Here is a 22,367-nt window from a genome sequence, read left to right as displayed (position 1 = left end):
TAAATAAATGCTGTTCTTTTGAACTTAATATTCATGAAAAAATGTATCAAAGTTTCCACAAAAATTAAGCACAACTGTTTTCAACATTTCTAATAATCAGACATGTTTCTTGAGCAGCAAATCAGCATATTGGAATGACTTCTGAAGGATCATGTGAAACTGAAGACTGGAGTAATGATGCTGAAAATTCAGCTTAGCTTAGCCATAAATAAATTACATTTTAAAGTGCCCCTATTATGCTATTTTAAAGGCTCCTGATGTTGTTTTGGAGGTCTCCCACAACAGGTTTACATGCATCAAAAGTAAAAAAACATACATTTTCACATAATATACATTGCACATCACCACATTTTTCAATGATTCTCAAACAACTCGATGGATGAATTAGTCTCTCTAAATCCATCCTTTCCGAGAGCTACTCTGCTCTGATTGGCCAGATGGCCCAGTCTGTTGTGATTTGTCTACCGCGTACAGCGCCTGTCAGAAGCTACACACCATTACCATAACTGAACGTCAGCTCTGTCTGGACGCTTCCTTCAACTCAGCGATTGAAGTGTAAAGACAGTAACAATGACCTGTTGTTGGCCTGGTCAAGTTCTCCACGGGCAGACAACGAACAACAACACAGGTGGGCATTATGCAAATGTTTCTTCTAGTGATGTAGAACCATAAAGCAGTAGGATTCGAATGAAAAATGACTTGTGGTTCAGAGTCAATTCTTTCTTTTGGGAAAAAATAACTATTTATTGTGCACTTTCGACGTTACAACTTTGAAGAACGTTTACATTCACAAACAGCTATACCAACCATAATGGGGCACTTTAAAATATATTCAAATTCAATAAAACACTGCAATATTTCACAATATGAATTTGTTTTTTACTCAGTAACAAATAGCAGTAAGTTTCAGAATTCATACAAGGGGGCAAATAATTCTGACCAGCACTGTATACACATTTTTAAACATTTTATTTTTGCACAATGCAGCATTTGAAAGCCCTTAACAATTAGTGACAGTTTCCAATAATAAAAAATAAGAATCTTATATTTGAGCAAATATGTCTAGAAGTGTTATTCTAATAATCTGCACCAAATAATGGCTATTAATGGCTATAAAAATCCGTTTTATAGACTAACTATATAGCTACAGATCTAACTTTTATATCTTCTTATCCTTTATTTATATTACACTTAAAAAAAAAGAAAACTGCAGTCCAGACAAGTCTTAGTCACTAAGCCTCCTCACCCTGATCTAATGGTGTAGTGCTCATATTTCTGAACTCTTCTTCAAGGCAGGCCAGAGCCAGGCAATCCTCCTCATCCTCATCAGAGTCCTGGAGATCGAGGCGCTCCACAGTCTGGGCCTCCCTGATCTCCTGGGCAACACGAGACAGTGGGCGGTTTGTCGGGTCAGGCCGACGAGGCTCGATGCTCGGGGGCCGAAAAGAGATGGGAGAACATCTGCTTTTGGTGCCTAAAATGAATAATAAGACATTGATGAGAATACAAGAAGACATGTAAGAGAAACAATAAGAAAACGGCTACTAACACACCCTCTGATTTGAGGAATCATTCATGTCTGTGGCCCAACCAGGGGTGAGTTTCCAGTACAATGACGTAACTTGCTGCTAAACTTCCATAGTACGATGCATCGTTGAAGAAATCAACAAGCTAGTCACAACTGTTTCCCGAAACCATAATGTCGCAAAATTGTCGTTCAACCACTTTGATTAATAGTGTAACGCTGGTGGTGCAGTAATAACTACTTTTAATGGATTTGTTGGAGATCTTATTCATGCTAGATGTTTTGCTATAAATTAGGGACATGGCATCTGAGGACTAATTCTCATTTTATTATTTTGCTTTAATTCCAAATTCAATTATAGGCTCGTTCTTCCGTACTAGAGCACGTACACACATGCGCACTCTTCAAAAACGGTGCTTTAAATCGCTTGACAAACTAAAAGACTTAAATGACATTTGTATGTATTTGAAATTGTATGTATTTGAAATAAAAGATAAAGATTGTACTGAATGTCAGCTTGCTTATTTTGCTCAAGGTAGGATTTATTGAGTCCACATGTCATGCAAACAAGAAACTATGCTTTAACCACAGCTGTAGTTCCAACCACAGAACTTTGTGATGCTGTTTGCAAATGTTCATTGGAACTATAGTTTCGGTAATCACCGACTCATTGAACTATGCTGATAACGACGGAACTTGCATAGTTGGCTAACGATGCTTTCGGGAAACGCACCCCAGGATGAGCTACACATCGAAATGTAATAACTACAGTAATATATTCAGTAATCTGTCAATTCAGATTCCTAAACCCAAGTATGAGCAACAGTAATAATGATAGTTGTCTAGCAAATACTACTAATTGTGGTTAGCGAGAAAAAGAGAGATGTTAAAAGCTGAAAAGTAGAAATGGAAGACAGCGCTGGGATGGGCGGCTTAAGTTAACCAGGTTAGAATTATTTACTGTCTCACGCTGGCCTAATCAGCTTTAATCAAACAGAGCTTTAAATGCTCTCTGATCCAGCATATCACAATAAAACATACTTTTGTCTCTTCTATGTGGCTTTTTCAATATATTCCCTAGCTTCCTCTTGTCTTGGGTGATCTTTCACTTGCTGATAGTCAACTAAACAGTTGTACTGCTTAATATTTTTGTGGAAATCTTGATGCATAATTGTTGGATAAATAGAAAGTTCAAGAGAACAGCATTTATTTGAAATAGAAATCTCTTGTATTATTATAAATGTCTTAAGACTTGAGAAAGGAAAGACTTGAGGAACGACCACTCCCAGAGAAGACAAAAGATGTTTCAGGATATTTACATTTGAACTCTCTCTTGTGAAATTAGCATCACCATTGGAGACACAAGTCTCACCTCAGTAACATCCTAATCTACATCTCTTTCCCTTGACCCCATCTTCTCCCGTTCCTTCTCTCTCTCATGCTGAGATCACCAAAATTCACCTAAAAATCTATATGGTTTAATGTGAACAATTATCATACAACACAATACATGTCTGGTATCATTTGAAATGTCTCAGTGTGACTGGTACAAAGGTCTCATCCCCAAAGAAGTAAACCAAAAGGTAATAAAGTTTTTAAGAGTTTAGAGATCTTGCTTACAGAGGAGGGTGGGTCTTTAATGCAAATAGCATCCTGCCCTCAAAAGGTTTAAACTCTGAAGATAGTAATTAATGCAAATTCCCATTGTTAGCATAAGTTTAGGTTTCTTTCTTGGTCTGGGTATATAAAGAAATGTCTCAAGGCTCGGGGCGATTTGTAGTTTAGATCAGCCCGTGATGCTGAATGTCCTCAAAACACTCAGCATCATGTATTGTTCTTATGTCGGGTAGCTTGTCAGGTAGCAGCTTGGTATTGGTCGGCTTATATCTGTAGTAGGCTAGTGGCCATGACCTCTGACTGAAGTAAACGGTACTTTAATACAAGTGTATACATATCCATGGGGGGCTATATAAAAATATATTTGATTGATTAAGCATGAATGTGACCGCCTAAGATATTAGCCAATTACCTCTGTTTAGTGACCAAAAACTGACAAGTTTATGATTGTTAGACCGCATAATATTAACGGCCGGTGCGACTTTGGCACCTGAATGAATGAGGATAATAAGAGTAAAGAGTTAAATAGAATAATCAAATGTGTTGCTAAACTATTATATAAATGACCAATAACTAATTGGCATTCTAACCTAAATTCGAGGTCGTGATAAAAGTTTAATTGGAATTAAATTACTTTGCGACGATGAAAAGACAGTAACACGCAGTAAACCTTCACCCGCTTATCGGAAACTGCCGTTGGACCGATTGGGCAGGCCTTACAATGTCTTTGCTGTCACTTTTGATCAATTTAATGTGTTCTTGCTGAATAAAAAGTATTAATTTCTTAAAAGAATGTTACTGATCCCAAACATTTGAATGGTAGTGTTGAAGTGAACAAGAATGATTAATTCACCTAAAAATATTTATTTAAAAGCAGTAGTTCAGAACTAAAATACCCAGGTGAAATACTGTTGCAGGAGTGATTGTGTATTAACTGATATCGCTTCCCACGATTTGAACTCGGGAGCCAACGGCTTTGAGTGTCCCCCGATGCACAAGGCTCATTCTAGCGTGTCTAACCTGACACAAGTATACGAGACAAAAAAAGAATGAACGGGAGAGAGAGAAAGAGAAAAGCAGGCAAGAGAGCATGGACGGATATCTGACGCTTTGATTTGCACCAGCCGAAATCACAGCTGTCATGCTGTTAAACAGATTATTTTTCCCTCCTCTGCAGACCTGCGAGTGATGAGCTGAGAGACAGAGAGGAAGATATGTCGAGAGGTAGAGAAAGCAAGACTGATAAACCGAGCTAGCTAGCTGAGCTGATCTGAGTTGAGCTGAGAGATTGAGGAGCGTGCCGTTGGACGCATTCCCTGCACTCCCGTATGCGGCAACCCAGGGTAATCTCTTTATGAAACCTCAGCCGTGTATGCTGGCACAGAAAGCTCAGGAATCAGCTCGGCTTTAATTACGGGCGCGAGCCAATAAATCACGCCATTGCTGAGGGTTAGCGCGACTATTCTACAGCCATGTCATTGATGTCCCGTTGGCCGAAACGCCGTGTCCAAAGGGTTGGAGGACGTTCTCTGTAAATAATCGTTTAGTCACAGCAAAGATATAACATCAGACAGGCTCAACATTTTATAATGTGGACTAAGTCTGCACACAGAAGAAAAAGAAAGAGTAGAGCTGAAGGTTTTATTGTACTCAGACTGTTTTCTAGTGTATGACAAGGGCCTAGATGTGGTAAATAGACCATAGAAAGCGATTAATATGATTGATACCTTCCCTTGAAGGGATAGTTTACCAAATAAATGAAAATTCTGTCTCATCGTCATGTATTCCAAAACAATTTGAGTATGGAGCACACAAAAAAGAAATGTTCTTGTCCATTCAATAGAACCAGACAGTGACCAGGGGCTTTCAAACTTAAAACAGGATGAAAAAGCACCATAAAAGTAGTTTGCGCATTGTGCATTATATTATTATAAGAGATTCATTGAAAATATTGAACTTAAATCTCATTTGGGATTCCACTTCTTTAAACTTTGGGGTCTGTAGTAAGATTTTTATTTATTTATTTTAGATTTCCATTTCAAATGAATGCTGTTCTTTTGAACTTTCTATTCATCAAAGAATCCTGAAAAAATGTATCATGGTTTCCACAAAAAATATCAAGTCACAGAATAAAGTTGTTCTTCGCAGCCCCTTTTTCATTCACATCAAATTAAATCTCTACACACGTCTATTGTTGTACAAGTAATGAAGACTATTTACCTGAGAAGCACAGCCTCTGTGATGACATTCTGCTATGGCATGGTGTGAATGCACGAGGGGTGCTACTGATGGGTCCACCGTTCACCAGCGCAGTGACTAGCCCCTCATCTGCGTGATGCTGGAGACTGCTGCTGGATCTCCAGGACCCCTGCCCTGCAACTACAGTACCAAGAAAATGATACACGAAAACAAACAATGAGATCTCCACACAGCAAGACAAGATTCATCATGTACTGCAGTCTTGAAGGTGAGCAACGATCAGAACATACAGTTTACTAGAAGGCCAATGTGTTACTGTACATCACAAGTCTAAATGTTCACCCTGAATGTGTAACCTTCATCATCAGAAGGCAAGAGGACCACAGTCAAACAAACACAAAAGATGGAAAGGATTTTAGTGCCAGCAAATATCAGTTGGCCCTTCTTTTGCAAAACTCACACACACACACACACACGGTTTGTGTGCACGGTAACGTAACACTGGTTTTTCCAAATTTTTTATTGTTCAGGTTGGGCGCCAGACAGTTTAAATAACTGACAAACAAATTTATAATTTTCTGTTAACCACCCTTACAGGAAGAAGAAAGAAACAGAAATGTCCATTCACATAGCAACAACAACAATAACAAATAAATACATAAATATTTCAGTCTCTTAATGACCAGAAACACGCCCTCAGAAATGAGCAAACGAAAAGATTCTTTAAAAATGAAACACTGGCGCATTTGCACACAGGCCGTCAAGGTTCAACAGTAGGCCATTTAAAAATAATAACAAAAAGGGGTCCAAAAATCATCCCAAAACATGAGTAGGCTAAATATATAATGAAAACGAAATTAAAGATGCAAGAGAAAGTAGCTTCACGACACGCTGAAACAACGGCCTCGTTTTCCCCTGACTTTTCCAGACGCTGCTTCCAAACTTCCCGACCAGGCTCTCGCTTCCGCTTCTTTACTTTCTCTTTTCTTTTCCTCTCAATCACCCAAACACCACCTCTTTTCGTTACCATATTTAGATTTGCGTTTGTAAAAATTATAATAAATATGCAAATAGGCTTTGTTTTCTTTATTATTTTGTTCGGTAACACTTTAGAATACTGTACCGTTATTAATGAATAACTACACAGAAACAAGTGAGTAATGCAATATTAACATTCTAGTAACTACTATTAACTAATCTCTGTTTCTCGAATTAGTAGTAATAGTGCTCAGCTGAATAAGGTAATTCACTATAAGCTAATCAGTAACTACAATTTTTTCATACCTCCCAAAGGACTACGTAGAAGAGAGATGAGATTAATGTACAATATATAATTGATTCTAAAGTAAAGATCATGCAAACCCACTAGTAATGACTCAAATATAACCAAATCCTTCAGAAAGTAAATAACTAATTATTTGGAACAGTGTTCTAAAGTGAAAAGCATGAAGTCAACTGAAGTCATTGTAAGCTTTTGAGGTTTTTGTAAGGTTTTGGATGTAATGACTCAAGTGTTACTACTTCCTTTTTAGAGGGACTAATCTAGCTTGGGCTTAAAGGACACAATAGGACACTCCTTCTGAGCTTCTAACCATCAACCTATTGGTTAACACCTTGAGCTTTAGCTGGAAAACCACATGGGCCAAAACACACCCAACAGCCTGACTGCAGACAGTGACTGTTTGAAGGTTAAACATGTCTGCCTTCTATTGCCATCTTAAACGCCTGCTGTAATTAAGCCTTTTTCCGACTGACTGGCCAGTGCTCCTGTCAGTGTACGTCAGGGATTACAGATGCACAGACAGGCCGATAAAAACGACTCGACTGTGACAGAGAAGAAGAAAAAAAGATGAGAAAGGAAAAGACTTTGCTGGAAAATGATGAAGACACTTATCAGCCAATGAAAACAGAGATGACAGAGACAGAATTGAACTGAAACAGGGACTTATTAGTCCTCTGTTTTCATTAACCTTGAAGCTCAATGAACCAAACATATGCTTCATTTTTTACGGTATATTAGATAAAAACTGTCTTTTGCATATTTATATTCAGCCTACCCAATACAAATACATCATTTGTTCTCTAATAATTGAGATAAGACATTTGGAATGTGGCTCTTATGTGGTTCCAACAATAATATATGACCACACTTATACAAACCACAGCCATCTCTCTTAACAGTGCATTCTGTGCAGCGAGTGTTATTTAGATACCTAATTATTCCATACTTAGATGGATTGGCCATTGAAGAGAGCTGCTAGCTTAAAGATGAGTATAAAATATGCCTCTTTTTTATACATTCATTATTTCCTGGAATTATCCTTTAGCTCCTCAGTTAATGTGCTACCTTGGCGAAGCCATTAGCCCGACTGTAAACACTAATATTTCTCTTTAAACAGCTTAATTTAAAGCCTTTATTTGGTAAGGATAATATTAATATGCTAATTAGCCCCATCTCCACTCACTCATGTGTATGCGCGTGTTAAACAACTTCGGTAGGACGTGAAAATGATAACTGCGTCGGGCTGAAACTAGCAAAAAACACTTGCGTCCCGCTTGGCGCTGCATTACGCTGGGTGTATGATAGGGCCCCTAGTATTCGATTAGTAAGTATTATTTTAGAAGCATGATTTGGAGTGTGTACACTACTGTTCAAAAGCTTTTTCTTTGAAAGAAATTATTTTATTCAGCAAGGAGGCATTCAATTAATGAGTAATTTATTTATTAATTTATAAATTAATGAGAAAAAAGTTATATTTCACAATATTGCTGTTGTTATTGCATTTTTTGCTCAAATAATGCCTTGGTTAGCATAAGAGACTTACCTTACCGGCCCCAAACTTTTGAACATTAGTGCATATTTTTAAGATTGCATCTGATCCATTATGAAGATTTAGACTTCTGTGTGAAGTTGTTAATCACTGGTCTGTGTCAGATCATGGGGTATCTTAACTCAAGAGAGCGCTGTCATTATGAAAATTCATATTCAGTGTACTTGTGCTCCTGTGAAAAAGGAGATAATCTGCTTTGAGTTCAGCTCTTCTTCATGGCTTTATACAGAATTATGTGCTGTTATCACAGTAAAACTTGACTATACTGAACCTTACTGAAGTGAAGTCAATGTTTTGTGTCTCTACGAATGCTACTGTAGAGGCATCTTGACCCAACCGTCTCAGGTGTGCTGCGCACAAAAATGTCAAGAGCTTCCGCAAAATGGGAAGCTCCAAGCTGATTGACTGACTTTATATAATTTCACATTTTAAAAGGGCTGTATCTTGCATTCTAATCCTCAGCAATATTTTGCTTTGTTTAGCCAGAACAGAGCCTTTGTTTTGTTTCTGTACATACCGAGAGAAATCTCCATGTAGTTCTGCTCTTCTCTAGGTTTTTGAGCTGGAGCTGGACTGTGTTGCAGGACTCCAGGGTACAGCCCCAGCGTGAGGAACCCTTCAAGATCTTGGTACTGCCCTGACTGGATTTGCTGTCGCTGGGATACAGAATGGAAGGAAGAAAAGAGAAGAAAAATAGTCAGAAAGTCATTACTCATAAACGGGTCAATGGTGTGGCAATTACTTATTTACAGACCTATTAATGTATTCAGAATGTATAAAAATGCAATTCATACAGACAATGACATGAATCCTTTAAATGTTTTCAATTTCTGTATAAAAATTCATTGAATATTTCTGTGAGGCTTAAAGTAAAAAAAAAAAAAAAACTGGATGGTAATCACTGCGTGATCCCCCTGTTGTCAATAATTTTATCCCTTAAAACTCATATTTGATCAAAAAAAGTATATATTTAAAAGTTTTTCCCTGTGAATTTTTTTTTCTTAATGCCTTAAAATAGCTTGAATGTAATTCCACACCTTTGCTTCATTTAGTATATACAGACGGTTGGTCTGGGAACGCCCCCGGGAACGCCCCGTCACGTGATGTGAATTTAGCCCGTGGGGGAAAACATTGCCTTGGCGCTCATTGAAATACACGGGGCAATCATGCCGAAGAGTTGCTGTGTCGTTTTCTGTACCGCCAATAAACAAACAAATTATGAATTAATGTTCTACATCCTTCCTAATAAACACACAGAACCGGAAATGAGGACAAAATGGCTTTTGAGCTTTCTTTTTTGAGATTGCTGTGTGAGTAGATCCCTGTGTGATAGTAGTGGGTGTTAAACTCGTATTAGGCAGTGGTGGGCTAGTTTTGTCTACAGTACATCCCTTACGAAAAAGAACTATAGTAATCCTATAAGATTTCTATAGTAGTGTATAATACTTATGTGATGTTCTGTAATACCTCTATAGTACTTCTATAGTATGTCCCAAAATACTATAGTATTCCTGTAGGATTACTATAATATTTTGTCTCAAAATACTACAAGTTTCCTATAGTTGTTTTTCATAAGGGATGTCTCATTCACATTAGCGTTATCAGCTGAAGGCTCATGACGCGAGCCGTGAACCTATGGAGTAGACTGCAGTCTGTGAGTTACTAGAGGACTTTAGGGACAACTGTCAGCACAGTCCCTCGGCAACTTCGTACTACTGATCACCGTTTTACAAAAGGATTAATAGTTTGGAGTGAAGCATACGTACAATTGGTAAGTGACAAGGTTTTATGGAGTTATAGTATTCAACATAAGTTGATTGAGTTATAGGCTAATGTTACCGCTACAGCTGCTGCAATGTCTTGGAGATTCAACCAGATCACAAAATATGTCTGGAAACGACACCTCCGGCCATTTGGTTGGGTCATTGACTCAGTTTTTAATTAAATAAGGGCTATCATAACCTATTGCAGTTCATTTTACAATGTACCGTTGCCGGTCGGCAGGCGTCAATGACTCGCAATACCACATTTTTGTCATTCAAATACACACGATGTTCGCAGTGTTTTCCCCCACGCCGACTCCACCCTCGCCACGCCCCCAACTATGACTAGATGCCGACTGTATGTATACGTGGATCCATGAATATGCAAATTAGCCCCGCCTCCACTCACACCAATTTAGAGCTTCACTCTGTCAATTTGTAGTAAACGTTGCAAAATGGTATCACTCTTTACAATGTCGGACAAATCACGGTAATTAATATGATTAGCCTTTTGCTTGACTACGTTATCAAACAGCTAATAATGTGTAAATATTACACAAACCATGTTCCCGTTCACCATCTCAGGCCGCCTTCTAAAAATCAGCATACTTAGAAATGCTTTGAACATCATAGAACGTCAGTGGAGAAAGGCATATACAGTAGTTCATCATGTAAGGGTTAATGCCCGACGAGGTGTCCATTGTCAGGTATTAATGGACGACGGCGAGGCGTGAACCCTCCGACGCGCAGCGGAGGACGGTTGCCTCTGCCGAAATCCAATAATACCTGACAATGGACACCCTCGAAGGGCATTAACCCACTTATACCATGGTTACTTGCCAAAGAACACATTTTTAAAACATTAGTTTATATTTTAATTAGTTTTAATTGAGCGTAAGCGTCAGTTCTGGCAGGCCAGGTAGTCAAGACGCTGCTAACGCTATTGGCCAATAACACGGTCTCATCAGCTGAGATGCATCAGCTGTTTTGCATCAGCACATCAGCTGTTCAACTCCCCTCGATGCTAATGGCTACGCTAAAAACAGGGCGCCCTTTTTAAGCAGATTCAGTTCACTCCTAACTGCTTGATGCTAGCTTCTCTGCAGCCCGCCACCTCCCCAGCTCCTCCTTGTCGTGTATAACGTGGCATTTGCTTTTCTGTCATCGTTGCTGCTCTGTTCATATGGGGAATAGTTCAGCTCTCCCAGTCCTAAACTGTGTGAGTGTTACCTAATGCTGCTGATGTCCTCTGACTCTCTGCTATTTCATGGTGCTCATGAAAGGTCAGAGGACTCCCTGAACAGAGCCATACCGCCAAATTTAATTCAGAATTATCAACTTGAATTGCAATTTATTCAATAAAAATTCCCTAAATCATTTTTATTGTCATGTATGTTCTTGACTTAATGGACCTGACAGAAATAAACTAATGTTTTAAAAATGTGTTATTTGGCAAGTGACCATGGTATGAATAGTTATTGTACTGAATGCATTTTACAATAACTATTCATACCATGGTCACTTGCCAAATAACACAATTTTAAAACATTAGTTTATATTTTAAGTTTTTACAAACAATAACTTGGTTTCCCTGGTTACGCCTGACGGTTTATTTAGCAACCGGAGATATTTATAGTCCCCTCGATTTATAGTCTGTATAGATACTTTGACTGCCTGTTGCTATGGTTACTCACAGCTGATGTAGCCAGCGCATTTATTTATTAATTTCGAACGGTAAACAGTCCGTTTCACCAGAACTCCTTTACTAGGTGTCCTCTATCACTTTTTAATGGACACCCTGCAGCCAATCAGAATCGAGTATTCACCCAGATCATGTTATAAAACATCATAATATACATCATATACATAATTCACCAGCTATATTGCTAAATGTACCGTTATGTTACGTATGTTACCCTCATTCCCTGAAGGAGGGAACGGAGACGTCACGTCGGATGACCGACAAATAGGAATTTTTGCAAGAGAGGCCAATCTACTTTGGGTGTAACTAAGGGTACGTTTACACGACAACAATATGCTTAAAACTGAGAAGTTTTTCCTTTGAGTTTTCTGCATACAGACAACATCATTGTCAAAACAATAACCATTAACATGGATCCGTGAAAACGACTAAAAACGCTGTATTCTGCTGCCAGGCCATTAGATGACGATGAAACACTATAGACTGAACACATAATATGCATGTGCATGACGTCATCGTCTTCAGAGATTCGCGTTTTTGTTGTTTACATGGAGACCGTTTTCAAAAACTTGCACTTTGAAACCCGTTTTCCAAAATTTGCGTTTTTAGGCACCCAAAACGCTGTTGTCGTGTAAACGAACGGCCAAAACACATTATCAGTTTTAAGTTTTTAGTTGAAAACGGTGTCGTGTAAACAGCCCCTAAAACCAGCCAATGCACATTGGCATGCGATAATTGCATCAGCTGCGCTGCATTGCGACACATGACAGTATAATGTGCAGCAGGTGCAATACGTTTTTGAGGTTTTCGCTGAGGAGCCGAGCCGGTGACCTGGCTGCCCCAGTGGGGAACAGCAAATGTGGTGACGGTACATGACGTCTCCGTTTTAGGAGACGTGTGTAAAAATGCAGCAAAGTGATGATGCTTTCAAAAATAATGCCAGGAACAGATTTATCAATTTACTTCTATTAACCAAATCAAATCAATATTTGTTGTGACCTTTGCGTATAAAACAGCCTTTGTCCTAGGTACACTTGTGCATAGTTTTTCATGTAGATTTGCAAAGCTTTCAGAAAATGAGAAACAATTGTGTTTTTATTGAGTCGCAATCGGTGTCCTTTAAACGGAAAATGAGGTATCAATCAAAGAATCAGCGGGTGGTAGTTAAGAACAAATTTTCTGATCTTCAGACAAAAGAGCTGCGATAAAGCCACTTTCCGATCAGATATTTAATTTCAGGTGTTTACTATAATGCATTTTTCTTTGCTCTCTCTTTCTTTTACACCATTAAACTCTGATAGTCCATTTGCGGCAGACTTGATGGCTCTGTTTCCTCTCGTCCCTCATCAACTGAGTGGATATGAGAGTAGTCTGTGCTTTTTATTGCTATTATCTCTCACACAGCTTGCAATTAAAATTACACAGGAGTAATATCTAATTGATTGAGTCTTTGGTATCCGATAGTTTCCAGCAAAACTATTCGATATGAACAACAGAATTATTTGTATAGTTCTCATACTCTCTCTCTATAAAGGCCAATTTACACTGCATCTGACAGACGTATATGTACATGTGACTTCATAAGAGACTTCTTTAAAAAAAAAAATTTAAAAAAAAAAATTATCTTACCAACCACAACCTTTTGAACTGTAGTCTTTTAACTGTTTTAAATAGTTTTGAAGGTAACCTGTTACAAGTAACTTTGGTTCACCTGTGAAAATCCTGTAACCAGAACTGGCTCTGTGCTGTCGTGTTCTGTCTTTGAGAGGCTTTGGAAAGAGAAATGAGGGTCTGTTGGAGGGGTCATGGTGGAACACGGATTGGAAACGTTGTTCTTTTGTTCTTCTGAATCTGCGATTCGTTTCAGTTCTTCATCAGATGAGTCTTCCTCATTGGGCATCAGGCAGTCATCTTCACCTGTCATTTCCTCTTCTGAATCTGAGCAGTGACAAATAGTGAGAGAGGAGAAACCATGAGGACAGGAGGAGACAGAGAAGAGACGTTCCAGCAGGAGGCCGGCAGTGAGGATGCAAACATGCGCCCTTATCTAATGCTCGCAGCGAGCCCCTGGACATGGTCTAGCAGAGCTTGTGTGTTTCTCTTCCCTGCTTCCCGTCTCCTGCCTCCTGCATTAATAATGCTTATCCTACACAGCTTGAAGTTTCCATCACTCTGCTAGTGAGCAAATACCGCAGAAACAACCGCTGTGTGAATGAAGGTGATGTCTACAACTGGTGTTTTCTCATAATCATTACTCTCTGATGCAGATGTACTGAACCCCAAGGGATGCTGAAAATCAGGTTCTTGTCATTTATAAAGAATTTTTCAATGTTTATTGAATATTTGATTCGGCTTGGTCAACCATGCATTTAACTTTAAAATATTTTATACAATAAAGTATCTGAGTTCCTTCAAAGATGTGCTAGTTTCATGTCTCTCTTATCATGCCACGCTCTCCTTATTCTTAGCAACTGAACACAAGCTTTTAAAACAACTTTAAAACTTTTCAACTACTTTAAAACATCTCATGCTAGCATCAAAGTTTTTCTTGATGAACTTTTTTGATCTAGTAACTGAATTTGAAATTATTATTTGAAATTATTTATCAAATTATTTATTATACAGTGGTGTCATTTATCATATTGCTGCAGCCAGAATTTTATAAAAGCAATAAGCCAGATGTTTGTTACAGTGATTTTGCAATAGTTAAATAGTAAAGCCCTTCACATTTTGTCTAAAAATACTTTGCAAACCTGGAAAAAATCATTGGAGCAAGCAGATTCAAAAGCTTATTGCTTTTAAAAGTATTTAAATCACTAATAATTACATAGGAAAACATTCTTCATTGCTCACAAAAACATTTGCAGGAGAATTATAAACAGTGGCTAAAGCACAAGAAAAACTAAACTGCAATTAGACGCTGCTATTTTCAATGTTGTCAACTTTAATAAAAATCTACTAGTAGAAGTTATACTAACCTGACATGCTCAGCTGTAGGGAGAGCACTGTAGTTTTGGGTGACCTTCGTGAGCCCTTTAACCATTTGGAGGGCAGGGTTGAATGGTGCCCATCAGTATGAGAGGATTCAACCCCTGGTGCAGAGGACCTAATGGACTCATGGACACACATAGTAGGTGTACCACTATCTGAGACTAAAGCAAACTGTGATGATTCTTGAATTGCAGTAATTGGGGAAGTGATGGCACTTTCTGGAGACAGTTGAGTTAATTTCATTTCAGAATCTGCTGTTAAAACAGCAGGTCTAGATTGGATTGGGTTGACTGGAGAGGATACAGGTCTAGACCTTGGGGAAGGAGAGTCTGGAGGTTTTGGACTTTGTTTAGGGATGAGAATAAATGCAGGAGAATGACATTGAGAAGACCTGGCAGATGGTACTCCAGGAGGAGAGGGGCTGACAATGGAAATATTGTCCTCAAAGTTTGGAAAAGTTTGATTCAATTTGGTTTTTGGAAGTGAAGGAGATAACGTTGGTAGTAGCTCTAAGGGTTTGTCCTGTTGTGCTGTAGAAAACCTTGTCTGTGTGCTTGGTTTTGGAGAGTCACTCAGTTTCACTTTCTGGCCTCCTCTTCGTGAAATCGACAGAAATGGTTGTGAGGTAGTCGAATGGTGCTGTGATCTCTGAAGCCTCATTTGAAGTGGAGAATCACTTTCTGATCTTTGCAATGATGACGTAAATGTTTCAGTCTCTTGTGACGACGGCCACATTTCATGAGAAGAATACATATTTATCCCAGAATTACTTTCCAAGAACAATCCTTTGGTCATCGAGGAGAGGGATGGTGTGGAAGTCAAAACTGAACATCCAAATTCTCCTCGTCCAGATAAATCTTCATTTTCAACAGCCACAAACCTTTTGGAAGAAAAACAGACATGCATATATAGTATCTAACTAGTCTGAAACCTACTGCCACAGTTAGCAGCCTTATTTTAAGTCTAGTTGTGGCTGATACAAATATCAACATGACACTGTATTTGTGTTAGCTCTGATTTAAGAAAAAATAACTTCTTCAATTATATTCTTGCTTCAAGACGAAACTCCTACTGTGATCTTTTCTGTCGTTTCCTTTCAAAAAGTCGCAGTTTTTCACCTTGATCTTTTGTTTCTTACATTTTACTCTTATTTCCCTGCTTGACTCCAAAGGATCTGAACGTTACAGCGTCTACATCCATCTGGAAAAATTAAAGCAACAACAACAAAAAAAATGACACAGGAGAAATGGAAAAGGCAGAATGAAGTTTATGAAAACAGCAATGAGGAGTCATTCGCTGGCCATCGTCTAGCAGTCCATTACAAAGACTGGGGTGGTGGAGGTCATAATTACCTCATCTAACTCTACGATGCTTAAACAGGATTCTGCAGGGCAGTCCAATTTCCGAGCATCCTCAGCGAGACCAATTGCGAAGAGAGAGTTCAAGTATTTGTGCAACTCCATCCGCTCTGCTGCAAATCAGAGGCAGTAAAACAGATTTATGTTCAAATAAATTAAATCAGTTCAATAATCAGAATGGCCTTATTGCTGTAAATGTGTGTATTTATTCATAATACAGAGTGACAGATAACCAGCTAAGAACACATGACTTTGTGAAGATTCATGAACCAGTTTTCAATGGGGGAGTAGGGCAGGACTTGATTTTATAAATCAGAACTTGATTGGATAGTGTAAAATAGACATTTCATATCAGAATATCTATCATTATTTAATATTACTGCAGAAAACTATTACATTAACTTTTAAATGTTACATTTCTGCATTACAGTATATTGGAGTCTGTTTGAGTATTATTTGAGTCTATGCCCTGTGAAACTTTTCCCTTTATCTTTTCTGAATAAATACCCAATCTGTACCGAATTCATATTACTTACAGAAAAAGTAATTGTTTTTATAATATTTCTTCAAAATACACCATTCAAAGGTTTGGAATCAGTAAGATAACATTTAGAAAAAATTCAAATAAAAAAACAATTATTTTAAACTGTAATAATATTTCACAATATTACTCTTTTTACTGTAAAAAAAAATGGTGTATAAATACTGTAAAAAAAATACACATAAATGCAGCCTTGGTGAGCATAAGAGACTTCTTTCAAAAACATTAGAAAATTGTACTGATTTTAAACGTATAATCAACTGTCCACCTTTGAAAATGTTTTTTTTTTTTTTTTTGATTATGGAAACAAGGCAGTGCAAGAGGGGAAAAATATTAGAAACCAATTACTTAATGATCTTCTCAAAATTCTTGCCATATATTATAAACTGCATATTATGTTGCAGTCAGAAAAATGTCACATTACAGAAGTGAAATGCTTTGCAAATGTCATTTTATGTCTTTAAATGTAGAGTGCGTCAAGACAAGCTATCAGCAGATTGAACAGGTGACCAGCTATTCAAACCCAAATCAGACGAATGCCCATAAAAATGCCTTTGCATTTGAAAAAGTGAAAATGACTGAAAAGTGTTTTGGGTCGTGAGCATCGGGGATGTGGGCTTCAGAAAAGATGCGTCAGGCTCGGGCTGGTGCAGATGAAGAGAGACGCCGCTCATCACCGAGGCTGTTTGGGAAAAGCTGAAGGTGGTCAGATCTTTGACAGCTGTGATCAACTGGCCTCCCAGCAGCACCTAGAAACTTCTCTCAATCAGCTGTCGGAGTGCTCTGTCAGATGATCGCCCTCCCTCCAGTGTAATAAGAGCTGTGTGATTACCCTTCAGGGACACAGTGATGGATCCGAGCTGCCGGCTGTGAGAAGAGAGCTGCCCTCCGCACTGACTCTCACAGCTCATTTCTCCAACTTTTTGGAGAGAGTGCAGTTATATGGGTCTTTGTGAATCAAACCTGCTGCTGGCATGTGCATGACCAGTAACCCACTACTCATCATTCTTCATCCAAACCAGATACGATACGACACGACATGTTTCCAGCGACAAATTGCATATATAGTTTTTAAACTAACACAATTGCACAATTAATCATTATTATGTGCTTGCCAGAAAAAGAAAAAAAAAGTGTGTGTGATGAAACGGGTCACACCTGTCAGTTGTCGGCTCAGTTCATCCGTCTCTGCAGGTGGAGGTGAGGGTGGCTCTGGCCGGTGTTGGACGACAGACCGGGGCTGAAATTCTTCGATTTGTCCTCTGAGGGAGAGAAAATAATGCTGTTCCCAGTAAATCACACTCAGAAATTTTAAGATAATTAATCAGTCTCCCTTTCCTCAACGGTGCAACTATAAATAAACAACATTTCAGCGCAGCACAGCACTTTATTAATAGCTTTATGCACCTCTGAAAAAAAAAATCGCCAGTAGGGAAAAATATTATCAACCAATAATGCAATAGCCTGACATGTTTCACTTCTTTTCAATTTCCATGATCAAATCCATTCCTGCTGTATAAAATCAAGCCCAGCCCTACATTATTTTAGGAATATGTACAACTACACATTTTGAAAAACAGCTAGTTGGCAGGCTCTCTGGTTAAAGGGGTGGTTGAATATGATTTCACTTTTCTAACTTTAGTGTGTGTAATGTTGCTGTTTGAGCATAAACAACATCTGCAAAGTTACAGTGCTCAAAGTTCAAAAGCAAAGGGAGATACTTTCTTTTAAAGAAATTGCTTTTTAAGGACTTCAACAAACGGCTGGTAGGGACTACACGACATTCCTCCCGGGTTAGTGACATAACAAACCCTAAAATTGACATAAACCCCGCCCCTGGGAACGCGATTTATAGATCATCAAGACAGAATATGCTAATCAATGACTAGAAGATAACTACACATAAGCTACAGAAGTTCACCAACTAACCATTCAGAAATGTTGTCTACATGTTGTCACTTCGTCTTGAGTCTCTCCATCTTTCTGACTTCGGTTTGAACATAAAAGGCTAAAGTTTTTGAAATTGTCAGTGCATGTCTGTGTGAGATAAAAGGACACAAGCTCTTGAAGCTCCGCCCTCTGAGCCGGGAGCAGCAGCTCATTTGCATTTAAAGGAACAGAAACAAAAACGGTGCATTTTTGCTCACCCTAAAAAAGTGAAAAACTTTAACATGCTATATAAAAATATCTCTGGGGTATTTTGAGCTAAAACATACACACTCTGGGGACATCAAAGAATTATTTTACATCTTTACATCTGGGGGCGGCAGTGGCTCAGTGGTTCATGTAGGTTGTCTACAAACCAAAAGGTTGGTGGTTCAATCCCCGGTTCCACTTGACCAAGTGTCGAGGTGTCCATGAGCAAGACCCCAGCTGCTCCCGACGAGCTGGATGGCGCCTTGCATGGCTGACACCGCCGTCGGTGTATGAATGAGTGAGTGAATGGGTGAATGTGAGGCTATGTAAAGTGCTTTGGTGGCCACAGGTCTGTGAAAGCGCTATATAAATGCAGTCCATTTACCATCTTGTGAAAAGGGCATTATACCACCCCTTTAAGTAGTCACCTTGTCAGTGTTATACAGTCTGTCAAATTTGTCCAGTTTTGGATCATCTTCTCCAAACAGAGTTTGTTAGTGAAATATTGACACTAAACACAGCCCTTCAATAGAGTAACTTATGACATACTATGATTTATGAATATGAAAAATATTTAATAATTTTCTTAAAGGGGACATATCATGCCAAATGCACTTTTTTAGCCCTTAAATGCATTTTGTTGTATATTTGGAGTGTTTAGAAGTACAGCAAATATGAAATTATTCTCTTCAGGTGCTTCGTTGATATCTTTATATTCTGTTTTGGTCATATTTTTCAACCTGTTCCGATTTTTCTGTTATCTATGACGTTTTGTGAACTATTACGTCACAGTATTTGCAGCGGAACTGCCAAATAAGGACATTGACTTCCGGCCCAACACTTCGAGCAATCCGCCATTGTTATTTCTCGCTACAATTTTGTAGTCCAAGCTAAAGGATGCAGAAGTTACGAGAGGGTAAGTTAAAATGTTCGGTTGTTGGATGTAGTAACCCACACGCTTCATTACACCGTCTAATGTAGATGAATTGCCGCGCTTGTGACAGGACGCATGTTTAACTGAAAGAACGAGCAGAGAGAGAGAGACCCCGGTCGCGCGCGCGCTCACTCTCTCTCTTCAGAGCCAGGCGAAAGTGTAAACAAGACATCACCGTCTCCAAACTAGACGCTGTCTTGCTCTCTCTCCCTCGCACATATTAATCAAAATAAATCGACACGGTGGTAAAAGGTCGGAAGACCAAAGTTTCATGTGTGAATACAGTAACACACCATTGCGATACATACATCCATATGAAGACGTTGTTCTGCAGGTTCGTCGTCTTCATTTTCATCTCGCTCCTGCTCCGACTCTGGCTCGAACATGTAAGGCTGGCTGGACAAGTCTTCCGTTGTTGACATTTTGTTAATAACGTGTGAATAAAAAGTTTCTGTGCCACTAGATAATCGTATCTCTGCTATCAAACTACAAAAATGGCCGAACGGGGTGGAGTTGAACCTCTGCAACCTGGAGAGGGGGCGGGGTATGAAGTGTCTCAGTTGTATTTAAAGAGACCGCACCAAAACGAGTTGCTCTAAGACGCACATCAGAAAAGGGGCCTGTGGAGCTATAATAATGAGGAATTCAGACCCAAGCATTGCAGTTCCGTTTTATATAGACTACAAATGTATGATTTATGTGTAAAAAGGAACAATTTAAAAGCATGATATGTCTCCTTTAATATTTTCTTGATTCCAGTATAAATAAACATCCTTGAAACTAAATAAATTTTGATAAGATTTAAGGTCTGAAATTATAGCATGTACTACTAATAATTTTAATAATAACTATGATAACAGTAAAATTACCTTAAATTAAAACTACCATTTCTTATTATTATCAATGTTGAAAACTGTTTTTGCGGATTAATACAAAGTTTAATACAAATGTCATGACACTCTAGATAGTGCAGGCTGATAGGTCCTTAACTTAATTTGCTAGCGATCACATTATTATCTAAATAGTGCAGCTGATTGGTTGCTGTTGCATCAGCAGCAAACTTATCAGCAGCGCGCTTTCAAAAAAGCATCTGAAATCAACAACTCTATATCTCTGTGCATATTGTGTGGTCTGCTATTAATTCCTAAATGAGCAATCATAACAAGTTATCTACAGATGGTGGACAACCAGAATGCCTATTACGCGCCAGCTGCCGCGGCGAAATCACCGCGGCAAAAATAAACCAGCCGCATTTCAAAGTCGTTCCCGAAATGACCGCCAGGTGGCGCAAAGGGACATTGTGCAAAACAGCAGCAATTGCCGTATTTTAAAATTTAAGTGGGTTAAATATAAAACCCTAAGCCTAATAGGCATATTGTTCATATATATAAATAGGCCTATTAGGCTACAACAGAATAGAACCAAAGATAGAATCAATTTTAGTACTGAAAAAATAGAATCAAAAGTTAAAAATAGAGCAATGACGCTGAATATTTTTACTATTCTATTGAGGAATTAGATAAATGAAGAGCTCTCGTGAGCGATACAATTGCATAGTAATTTATAGTGATTTCAAAAGCAGTCCTTAAAAAAAAAAAAAATACATGGAGTAGTGTGGCATAATTTTTGAGAGATTACGCGGAACGCGTTTTAGTTAAGATCCTGGTTTCAATGCCCTTATATAGGCTAGGCTACTGCTTAAAAAAATGTCAAAAACGCGTTTTGAATTAAAAATTGAAGTTTAAAATGTAGTGTTTTGGCACACCAGGTCGAGTGGCGTTACGCATTGTTCAAAAATCAGGTTTTATTCTGGCATGTTGAATTGGCGTTAGAATTTTTTTTTAGATTTTAGATTTCGTTAGATTTTTTTTCTCATAACAGCAAAAATAACTTAATATATGCCTTGTCTTAATATGACCTACTTAATATAGGCAATAGGCATATAATAGCCTATATAATAAATTAGCAAAACTTGGCCACTAAATATTTAATTTTCAATTATTTTAATTATCACAATTAAAGTTTTAATTGTATTAAATTGAACAAGCAGCATTTAATCAAATATTCTAAAAGATGTATTATTAATAATAATGTTATTTCAACATAATATTTCGTTTTTTCGACATAATATGTGCGTGCAACAAGCAAGATGTGAATTTGTAAATTCGGTGATGCGTGCATTGATTTTTATCAATAAACTAGTGTTTTCTGACAGTGTCGACTGCAAAGATGAAGTTGACGATCGCCATATTTGTAGTGAACGCACCTAGAGAGAAATGCACGTAAAGACATAATCAGAGAGTAGCCTTTTTCTTTTCGTTTTGAATTATTTCGTTTGAAGACATTTCAAGCTTTGTGTATTTGATGTATTTATCATGTCTGTGTGAGGCATACGCTGAGTTTCGTTAAGTTAGGAGGATGAGATGCGCTCCAGCTGACGTGCAATGCAAGTGACCGCGCGGGCGCCTCCATGATTAGTGTCTGTTATATTTGCTTCTCTTACTTATCTCTTAAATCCAGCAATTGGTTGATGAAAAATTTATTAAAATTAAGATACAATTTATAGAAAACGAAATTCACTTTAAAGAAAGGTTTTCTACAAAACAAAACTTAATGAAGTGGTCAAAATCATGTCTGACCCACTCCATATCCATCTCTCGATATAATGCATCCTATCTTACTCGTGCTGTTCACTTTTCATATTCAACATAGATGGAAAAAAATAACATTAGAATATTTTAACAAATATGATACTAAATGAGATTATTTA

At 38.1% G+C, this 22,367-nt stretch overlaps 1 protein-coding gene across 3 annotated transcripts; it reads right to left on the bottom strand.

The window, feature by feature from the left end:
• Positions 1–705: 705 nt before the first annotated feature.
• LOC309491475 (uncharacterized protein) lies at positions 706–18,491 on the bottom strand. Of its 3 annotated transcripts, none has more exons than XM_082190531.1 (8): positions 17,686–18,491; positions 15,981–16,099; positions 15,767–15,828; positions 14,616–15,508; positions 13,349–13,575; positions 8,690–8,828; positions 5,363–5,521; positions 706–1,474 (listed from the first exon to the last, which is right to left on the bottom strand). In XM_082190531.1, exons 2-8 carry the CDS (start codon positions 16,089–16,091, stop codon positions 1,233–1,235), a joined length of 1,833 nt encoding a protein of 610 aa, XP_082046657.1. In that variant the 5' UTR covers positions 16,092–16,099; positions 17,686–18,491; the 3' UTR covers positions 706–1,232. The 3 variants fall into 3 exon arrangements, with proteins under 3 accessions (XP_082046657.1, XP_082046659.1, XP_082046658.1); XM_082190533.1 differs by having other exon boundaries at positions 5,363–5,515; XM_082190532.1 differs by having other exon boundaries at positions 15,981–18,491.
• Between the last annotated feature and the right edge of the window lie 3,876 nt (positions 18,492–22,367).

This window comes from Leuciscus leuciscus (genome assembly GCF_965113295.1).
Source record: "Leuciscus leuciscus genome assembly, contig: HAP1_SCAFFOLD_272, whole genome shotgun sequence".
NCBI classification, from domain to species: domain Eukaryota; kingdom Metazoa; phylum Chordata; class Actinopteri; order Cypriniformes; family Leuciscidae; genus Leuciscus; species Leuciscus leuciscus.
This window is presented reverse-complemented; position numbering and strand designations above follow the sequence as displayed.

Excerpts from the sequence above, each read along its gene's own strand:
- LOC309491475 (XM_082190532.1), bottom strand. The coding sequence starts at position 16,091 with ATGGAGTTGCACAAATACTTGAACTCTCTCTTCGCAATTGGTCTCGCT. Across the intron at positions 8,829-13,348 it reads TGGTTACAGGATTTTCACAG|CGACAGCAAATCCAGTCAGG; the intron begins GTGAACCAAAGT and ends TCTGTATCCCAG. Across the intron at positions 5,522-8,689 it reads CTACATGGAGATTTCTCTCG|TTGCAGGGCAGGGGTCCTGG; the intron begins GTATGTACAGAA and ends TTGGTACTGTAG.